Consider the following 10,112-nt stretch of genomic DNA (forward strand, 5'->3'; position numbering starts at 1 on the left):
GAGAGAGAGAGAGAGAGAGAGAGAGAGAGAGAGAAAGAGAGAGAGAGAGAGAGAGAATCAGGGGAGGGTCTGTGTCTGAACACATGTAGGAGGCTTATTGATCATAACACATCAGCAGTCAAACGCTCTTAATTTATCAGGGATAATTATAAAGTCAGACTATCAGTGGCACTCCTCTAATCTGTGTCTCGTATAAATGTGTGTGTGTTTTTGGGGATGTGGAAATCACTCGATCATAGACTATTTAAATTTTGAGATACACTAATCACCTTTGAAGCAGGAGAGGGGTTTGCTTGCTGTGTGTACAACCAACACAGTATTGTACACAGTTAAATATGCAATTTGCTCTTGCAACATGTTAAGCAAAAGCAATTGCTGGGTTGCTTTCATATGGATATGGAAAAACAGGAAAGTAGAAACACAGGCTATCTGCTTTCCCTGGCAGCTTCCTAGCCTTAATTGTTCCTGCTTAGAGAACATGTCAGAAAACAGGATCTTTTCTAAAGTTACAGCTTAACATGGGATAAGGTGTTATGTTATCCAGCCCTGAACAGGGCTCTAAGGCACACTGAGCATTGTGTAAAGGCAAGCGGTGACAACAGCAGTTTTGTCCTTAGGTTGTGGTGAACAGTGCCAGCAACTTGTCAAGTCTCATCTGTGGGCACCAACATGGGCTTTCTCAGGCACTGAGCAGGGTAGGAGTCATCACAGGAAATCTGGCACTGAGGGCAGCAGTCAAAACAATTCTGCGCAAAGCAGGCTGGGAGTTGTAGTCCTATTTCGGACCACACATGTTTGTGTATGTCTGCTATCAGTTCTGTCTCTAAGGGGGATCATGGCCCTTGACAGCAGGAGGCCTGGTGGTTTCGGCTGCTGAGGTAAAACATGAGCCTTTCTCCCGCTTGGCAATATTATTCCTACAAGAGGCTTTGAAGTGCCCTGGAGAGGCTAAAAGTTATGAGCCTATTTCCCAGGACATGTGGCATCTAGACAAGCACCATTCAAAGGGGCCCTGTGTTGCCTCAATCCCCCAAGACGCAGACACATGCACGCACAAACACTGATAGGTGAAAGGACAGTGGACTCCTGCCAAGAACACTCTCAAGCAAAAGGCACGCGCCTCCTAAACCAACACAGTGCACACCAGTGACTTGTATTTCCAGAACACACCAGAACGCAACCGAACACAACCGAACGCAACAGAACACAACACAACTTTCCGATAAGATCAAGCTGTAGCACAGAGTGTCTGACAGTCAAGCACTTGACAGCAAAGCAGTGGTATATCTGGTTTGGTCTCAAAGGGTCTTGCTACTGAGCATGCCTGGAAGTAAGTAACCTACAAACCTATATAGAAAACTCAGAGGTTTCACTACTCCAAAGGAAAACTAAATTGGTGCATGTCGCATGACATAGCCGTTGCATAACATATGTAAACAGAGGAGTATGCAGATATGTGAGATTTGAAAGCTGTTCTGACTTCTCATTTCCCCGTCTGTATATCAACACAGTCCACAGGTAAACACATGGTTTCAGACCCTCAAAGCTATCCCTCTGCATGCTCACCATGGCTAGGGCAGAACACGAATGTCATTGCAGAGACAGAAATGCACACGTCCACACACAGACACAGACCCCGCTCACGAATCTCAGACACGCTCTGCACATCACGCCTCACACACAAACACACGTGCGGGGGAAAAAAAGACACCTTCCACGTCTCCCTCCAGCACTGCATTGCAGTCGTCCCACTAATCTACGGCTCTGACTTTCTCTCCTCTCCTCTCCTCTCCTCTCCTCTCCTCTCCTTTCCTCTCCTCTCCTCTCATCTGCAGCTGCCAGATCCCCCCGCCCCCCCTCCTCACAATAAACTTCACCTTCCCGCCTTGCCGCTGTCCTCCAGGACCACCACGCGTAGCGACCTTCTCCCATCATCCACTCCTCTCCGCCCACCTACCTCACCCTCCGGTCGGCTCGGAACTTCAGCATCGTCCCCCGGATCAGTCATATAGAAGCCAGCCTGGGGATGGACTGCACAGGACAGGGGGAAGACAGCGAGAGAGAGAGAGGCAACGCTGGGAAGCAGCTGGTGAAAGAGTGCCAGAGGGAGACCCTTATAGGGCTGCCTGCCTCGCGGGCTGTTGGCTGTAATAATTGCCGTCCTCCTTTCTCTCCTTGAGAATGTATGCTGTTGCCTAGCCAGTCTCTCTCTCTCTCTCTCTCTCTCACGCACTCCTTCCCTCTCTCGCTCTTCACTGTCCCTCTGCTCTACCTCTCTCTGTATCTCCCTCATGAGCTCTCCGGCACTGCCAGAACTGCACAACTCAGCTTATTTGCTTGCAGGGTCTCTCATTTTTTCTCTCTCTCTCTCTCTCTCTCTCTCTCTCTCTCCCTCCCTTTATCCTTCTATCCCTCTATCCTCTCTCTATCTTCCGCTCCCTCTCTATCTGTCCCCCCCACTCTGTTTTCCCGCCGGAGGCACTTAAGACCACAGATGCATGTGGGACTCGAGACCTGTCTGTCAGAGCCCAGATTGAGATGTGGATGCATCCCCCAGCCCCCAACGCCGAGAGGAGAGAGAGAGTCATGACCAAGCCTCCCCTGGGAACAGTCATGTCAGCTTGACCCACGGATAGGACAGAGGTTGTCGTGAGGCGGGGGGGAAGGTAGAACAGGAATGTCAGCCACTCAGGTGCAGCGAATTTGAACGCTCCACCCACCTAAACCCCCCCCCCCCCCCCCCATCCCCTCTCTATATGACCCAGGAAAACGCACCGCATCGCACTGCACTGTGCCGTAGCTGAACGTTGGGATCTGGCCGGCTCTCCGGTACACACGGTCATAATTAAATCCATAATTCATCCTCAAACAAGGTCAGCAATAAAAAGAGCTGGGCTCTGGCTGGGGCTTTGATGGCCATATTAGTCAAAGTAACCTACGTTAGACACACTCCTAATCATGTCCGAGCCCCTTTTAGAAACAGTCATTCTCTTCTAAAGAGTGCGGGTAATTTGCTCACAATGATTAACAGGCATAGATTTCATTCAAGTTTAGAATCTTGGAGAGAGTCTGATGAATAGCTAGTCTCCACCAAAGTAACCCTTAGCTCCAGTGAAATTACAGATCTCCATGAAAACCATTGTGAAGATTGCCGAAGATAGCATATTTGATTTACTTGTCTTGGACAGGAAAGCAGTACTAAGTTAAGCGGGACAGGAGATGCATGACATGAGATGTATTACATGACGGATGGCTTGGATGAACTGCTAAAGCAAAAGACAATTATCCCTCAGAATATCACAGACAACGCTTCCAAAGACTACAAGCATCTTCGAGCCAGAGGTGGGCCCACAGTGGTTTGTCTCTTCTAAATGGGCATTTTGGTTGTCCATTCGTTCCCTTACATTTATCTTACTCCTACCCCATATTATAGTACCATGATGTTCCTATCCAAACAGTTTCTTATTCCACAAAAGCAACCAAGTCGTTTTATGTAGATGGCTTACAACTCCCTCCAGGTTCTTTGGCAGTCACAGCTAAGCAGAAAAACACTGAGTTGCAAATGTGTGTCAAACCAGATCAAATTGTCAAAGGCTGATGTTTGTCAATATAATATTTGGCCAACCCCAATAAGCATGACATTAACTTAAAAATAAAGAATGAGCGAGTAAGAAAGCAGCAACAAAGAGAAAAAGAAAAGAGCAGTTCCTGAGGAGTTGTTTACACATAGTGCCTGTCCTGGAGCTGTTCAGGAGTTTCGGTAAGCGATACAGGGAGTTCCCCCTTCAATATTCTTAATGGCTTGAGTTACATCACTTTCTGTGTGTGTGTGTGTGTGTGTGTGTGTGTGTGTGTGTGTGTGTGTGTGTGTGTGTGTGTGTGTGTGTGTGTGTGTGTGTGTGTGTGTGTGTGTGTGTTTGTGTGTGTAGCGGTGTAAAAGCTCAGGGCATTTTTCTACAACCCCATCCCGCTGAAGCGTTCCTAGTCCTCGGAGAGATGGAAAGTATTTGGTATCCATTCCTAATTTATGATAACAGGCTATTAAGTCAAGTCTGCATGTATCGATTTGTATGATGCATTTACATCCGTCGATACCCAGCGGTGTAGAGTTGCATGCTGTCAAGGCTTGCCTCAAGACCCCACGTATCACTGGTTTTCTTCAATAACAGCAAGCAAGTCCTTACTCAACCTTAGCTCAAGCTATACGTGTGCACAGGTCATTTAGATGTAATTATCAGACCTAGTCCTCCTAAGTTACTGTTCAGTGGAGCAACCAGTCAGTGATTCAAATCCACCATTACTATATATACAGTGCAAGCACAAAATGAGACAGAATGCTGAAATGGCTCTTTTCGCAAACAGAGATTAAAAAGTGTTGAATTGGAAAGCAGGTGCCTTTGAACCACAGTACAAAACCCATTCCAAGATGCACTCCCAACCTAAAACCTGCATCTCAGAAGGTCATTTTCTTGCCCAGCACATTACACAGTCTTGTGCCTTAGGCAGACTCAGATGTCATCATGTTCCCAGTAGTTTCTACACCTTGACAGCTTAGCTTCTATCCCTTGACCCTCTGTCCCCCCCATTCCTCTCAGCGGTAGCAGGCTTAATATGTTTCAGTGGGTGATGGAAGGTGACCCATTCCTAGCCAGCTAGCAGTAGCAGGACAACAGAACCTAAGATGAAGGAGGCAGAGAGCTGCCTCTGAGCAGTCAGACACATGTACGTTACAGTGTGAAATGCCATAAATAATGAATTACCTGTCTGTGAGTGTCTTACAGCGCATGCGCTAGCAATGGCCTGCTTTTCCCCTTCATATTTCTGCAGTCATCCACTCAGACTGTCCAATCTGTCCGTGTGCAATTTCCATCGATACAAACCAAAGGGGATTACAGAGGATGCTCTCTTGTGTATTTATAAAATTAATCCTTTGTTTTTCTGTTCTTTTTTCAGTTACTGGATGTTCCATCGCTATCGCAATATCTTTCCCGAGCAAGGTCTGGCAGAATGCGAACAAGGATTTCAAACCTTAAATAAATACAAACCCCAGATGGTTTCTCTGTGAACTGTTCACTCTGGTATTTTTACAAACTGAGTGATATAAACACTCTACATAAGGCTCTTTCAGCACAACTTCTATCCTTAATTCTAGCTGACTCATATTAGAGAAACAGACGGTGTATTTCACAAACTGAAATGGGAACCGTGGGAACCCTAAGCAGGATCTTCAGGAACTGTTACTGCTGTTACAGGAACTGTTACTGCTACTGTATGGGTTGACTCCAGGTGCCTGTGCAAAACATACTGGCTGTAGCACATAATAGAGAGAACCATACTCACTCAGGAAAAAGTACCGCCCGATTCACCGTCACCATATCTATTATTACCTGGCGTTTCTTCACCATGCTCATTGTCTCAGCTACCCCGGCAGTGTAAACATATTTTTCTCCTTAAGTCAAGCGGTGACAGCCAGTCTGGTATTCACTTGTTATTCTGTCCTCAGTGCACTCAGCATTACTCATGGCTAGATTGGATGATTGGATGAGATAACACAGAAGAGTGATTCTGAAAGCTCTGGAGCCACCAGACTAAAAAGCAGGCCTTTAGAAAACATAGAGGTCTTTGTGTATTTGGATATCTCTCTATTTTAAAAGATTGTTTTTTGTTTTGTTTGTTTGTTTTTTTTTTTTTTCAAAATCAGGAACGTTTCATGTCATCAAATGCAAGCTAACAGATAAGTGCTTTTGAAGGAGATAAACCAACAGGGTTTCAACTTCCCACAACATCAGCGGAAGTATTTTGTTAACAAATCGTCTTGATTCTGGCACTAAATCACCGTACCTGCTGAGTAACTGGCTTCCTCCCCTCCTAACACCTGCATGCCACGGATCACTCTGGCATTCCGATACAAACTCACAGGCCCTGCCCCTAGCAGGTGACACGGCAACCTACTTCTGCTGGGCTGTCCAATCAGATTTGCGTTTGGCCGGCCAGTCGGACAGCCAAAGAGTCAACCATGCCAATCTGTTCCCCGGGCGGGCAGGCAGAGAAATGTAGGGCATGTCAGCATCCTCAACAGATGTCACACACAGATTACCTGCCAGGTCAAGTTTTGGGAAGTTTGCTGTGGGACAACCAGGCAGCTAGGCACTACAGGACGTGCTGCGAGACAGACGTTTTGGTGCAAAACAGATTCTGGAAGCGACAAGGTTCTGTGAAACACTTCCATAAACAAAGATAGCTTGAATGGTACAATGACCTTTGAGATACAAACACATGTAAGTATGTCACTGCTATTCAGTTGACATGCTTGTGTTTACACAGCACTCGAATGCCAAAATACGTAAACAGGAAAAAGCTGCACTGTTTTGACAAATGTCTGTCTGCCTTTGGACTGCAACAGAAGAGCAGCAGAACTGTTCCAAGCTAGTGTGATCAAACAGAGCCTTCGCTTGCTCCAACTAAACTGATGTCTATTCTCTCTGCACCATTTATGGTGTCTGTCTTCAGATGGCACCTGCTTGGGGGTAAGAACACTTATTCATATGGGAGTGAGAAAACTTTCTAGAATAGTCATGCTTACACTAAATCTTCATCCATCACAGACCCTTCTCTTTACATCTGTATACATCTTCTTCACGCTAACATTTTCATTATCTTGGGAGAGAGGATTTAAGGTCTTAGCCTAGTCTGAAAGGAGTCCTGACATGGGCAGTATGGAATGTGTAGGACTAGACATTCTTATGGATCAGCAGCACTTACAGCAGCTGGTCCCACCTGTCCAGGCAGTGTGGTCTGAACTCATCTAAGCCCAATAGATAGTGTAGAAGAGAACTGAGTGGGGAGACAGTACAGCAAATTGGTCTGTGTGACCATTCAGAGTTTGAACTTGAGCTCAAGTGAACTGTGTTTAAATTAGAGGCATTCCTCCAGAGGGAAGAAGCCAGAGCCATCTCTGTTTGCCAAGACCAGGAGTTCTGGGGCAGAGTTAAAGACTCCTACATTTCTGAGTGTTTTACTCCCACTTCTTAACCCAGAGGCCGAGATATCCATATCCATAATGATGTACCACATCCCCTTCCGAACACTCCCCTCCACAAGACACACACGCAAACACACATACACATTCACACACACACATGCATGTGCAAGGGCACGTTCAAAGGCCCAAAAACAGCAGTGGAATTCAATATGATAAGTTATCTCGCTTCACTCTATGGCAGATGGTTAGCCAAGAAATCCATTCATTAATTGAGATACACTCTTTGGATGGGTGGGTTTTATGTAAAAACATAACTCGACTGTTCCTATTGGCCAAGACCACATGGGCGTGTGATATTCCTCACTTATACCACGGCTTGGTTGAATTCCCTATTGCGATGCTCGTTGTGAAAGTTTAAATTAACTGATGCCTTGTGACAGAGTTACAAATTAGTGACAATAGCATTAAGGGTAGCAACCTGTTACATATGTCTGAAATAGTTTTGACCGTCACCCTTCATTTGGGCAAGGACAACACTGATTTTTACACTGCTTTGTGTCGTAACCGCATTACCACCTCCAAGGTGCATTATTTTCTGCTACCCGAATGCTGTGTCATCAATTATCCCTTACTTATAGTAATAAGGGCTCGGATCTATTTTCCAGTATCTTCACCACAGTGCCTGCAAGATTCTATGTCTGATCATGCAATGGAACTCTCTTCTTGCATCAAAAGTAAAAGAACATAGGTGTGTTAGAATTGGGCTTGCCAGCTAGACATCAAAGCAAAAGCAGTAGCTGGATTTTTCTCTTTCGAAGCAAACTGAAGTTTATGTGGAGTCTCTCGTTCCTTGCAGGAGCTTTTGATAAACAGCAGAGGCCTTGCTGATGATTTACCCCAGCAGGTCACCAGGTTTGTGAGATTGGCAGCAATTAGCAGCAGTGTTTTACAAGGAGCCAAGGCCAAGGGTCACAGAGAGAGAGAGAGAGAGGACCTTTTTCAAAACTAAACCGATTTGTTCAAGGTAGCACCTTATCAATCTGTTGCAAAACAACTTTTGTTCGGACAAATTATTCTTGTGGTCAAAGCAAAATCACGTCACATAAAGTTATCTGCGCTAACATTAAGTCACCTTTCAGGTTAGAAAGAACAGATAGTTCCAGATCTAACCTGAGCTTGCATGTTGGCTGATACCAGAGCTCAGCAAGTGACTCAAGGTCTAAACAAACAGCCAATTGTGCAAAGCCATGGGAGGTAGGCTTTTCAATGCACTGGTTAGTCATTAATAGCTCCAGGAGCATTTCATATCAGAATAAAAAAGGGTTCACTACCTGCACACTGGCAAAAAAAAGTGTTGTGTGCACCACTCACAATTACATATACAAAAGTGCAATAGAGTAGAGAAAAGAACCCAACAAAGCAGATTGATTAACAAAGTTATGGTTCTATTCTTTTCTGTTCAATGATGGATGGTTTCCATGTGCTGTGATCACACAGGACCCTGTTTCTGCCATGGCTGGCAAGTTCCACACCCACCACCCTTTCTCCCTCTCTGAGCTCCCCTCACACACCACATGGTCTCCGCTCCTTTCCCCATCCAGATGGTGCTCACGCTGCCCCAGTGCAGAATGGGGCTTTTGCTGCTGCTACTGCTGCCGCTGCTGCTGGTTCTCTGAATATCACTCTAAGAGAACAATGGCAGAAAGAGGCTTGAAGAGAGTGGACCTACCTCACTGATCTTTCTTCTTCTTCTCCTTCTCCTTCTCCTTCTTCCGTCCTGTTTTGCTCTCCCTCGCTCATCCTCTGTGCTTTTTCTCCAGACCGTTGGACGCTGTCTGCTGTTCACTACCTCTCCCTCACAAACTCCCTCTCTCTCTCTCTCTCTCTCTCTCTCTCTCTCTCTCTCTCGCTGTGTGGACTACGAAAGCTTTGCCAGAGTGCAGGGGCCTAGTATGAGTGGAATTTCAAGGAGGGGAGGGAGAATGAAAAAACGAAGCAGAGCAGAAACAATCGCGGGGTAATATCTTTTCTTTTCTTTTCTGCCTCTCTCTCTCCTGCAGCTGAACTCACGGCACACATATGGATTACATTCTCGGCGGAGTGGCCAGCTGGATTTAAACACGGCAGCGTGGTCCACGCCCCCCTAACCCTACCCCCCTCCACACACACACACACACCGTCCACTCCCCCCACAAGTCTCTCTTTCTCTCCCTTCACTCCTCCAAAAGACCCCTGCCTGCTCCTTTCCTCCTGCTCCAGCTCTCCTCTTAATCATTAACCCTGCCGGGAGCGTGTGCCAGCTACTTAACCCCCTTTAGTCTAGCGCCTTCTTCCCCCTTCCACCTTCCCCCACCAGGGGAGCCATGAGCCAGGTGACTGAGCTGTCCGCCATCACTGGAAAGAGCCCGGACTCTGTGTGAGGTGTTGACCGGAGGGGAGTTAGGGGAGAGCTGCTGGGTGGAGCTGGAAGAGCGCTCAGCCAGTCTGGTGGGAGTCCCAGCTCTGGGTGGGTACAGCGCCAGACTCTGAAATATGAACAGTCTGCCTATAAACTGCCTATAATTCTGTCATCGTGTCATTACTGCATGACAAAATATAGCGTTTGGTATGCTGAAAAATATTTGTCATGGTAAAATGCAATTTTTGCATCCACAAATAACATGCTAACACCATTTGTTTGGTAAATGTGAATCTGACTCACAAAAAGTGACTCTTTCTTCTCAGTCTTTAATTAGCGGTAGAAGGCTGCATTGAGTGTATAAAGGATTTGGATGATGGCTTTGTGGGGATGAAATGGGGGGAGAAATAAAATGTGATGAAAAATGAAAGTGTTTGCAAGTCAGGAGCATGTGGTGGGCAGCCGGGTCGAAGGTTAGCAGTCTGCCCCTGCAGCCATGCTTATAGGGGGGGGCGCTGCCGGCCAGCCAGACACAAACACACACACACACACACACACACACACACACACACACACACACACACACACACACACACACACACACCTACCTATAATCACTCCCATATGGCACAGCTCCTTCTCTGCTCTCTGTGCAGCATGCTCTCATTAAGGCGTCCAGCATGAAAGTTCAGCCATTGCCGCTGGGACGTCATCTTCCACCTCTCCTCTCTC

At 46.5% G+C, this 10,112-nt stretch overlaps 1 protein-coding gene across 1 annotated transcript in view; it reads right to left on the reverse strand.

The window, feature by feature from the left end:
* The window catches only part of plekha6 (pleckstrin homology domain containing, family A member 6), a gene marked incomplete at its 5' end in the record, with an annotated part of 40,367 nt that extends 38,359 nt beyond the window's left edge, over positions 1-2,008 (reverse strand). The window contains one exon of the mRNA XM_080845897.1: positions 1,878-2,008. Coding sequence (XP_080702023.1) covers positions 1,878-2,008 — 131 coding nt within the window. The remainder of the gene's footprint in view (positions 1-1,877) is intronic.
* Positions 2,009-10,112: the final 8,104 nt, after the last annotated feature.

This window comes from Sprattus sprattus, assembly GCF_963457725.1.
Source record: "Sprattus sprattus genome assembly, chromosome: 10".
Lineage (NCBI taxonomy): Eukaryota > Metazoa > Chordata > Actinopteri > Clupeiformes > Clupeidae > Sprattus > Sprattus sprattus.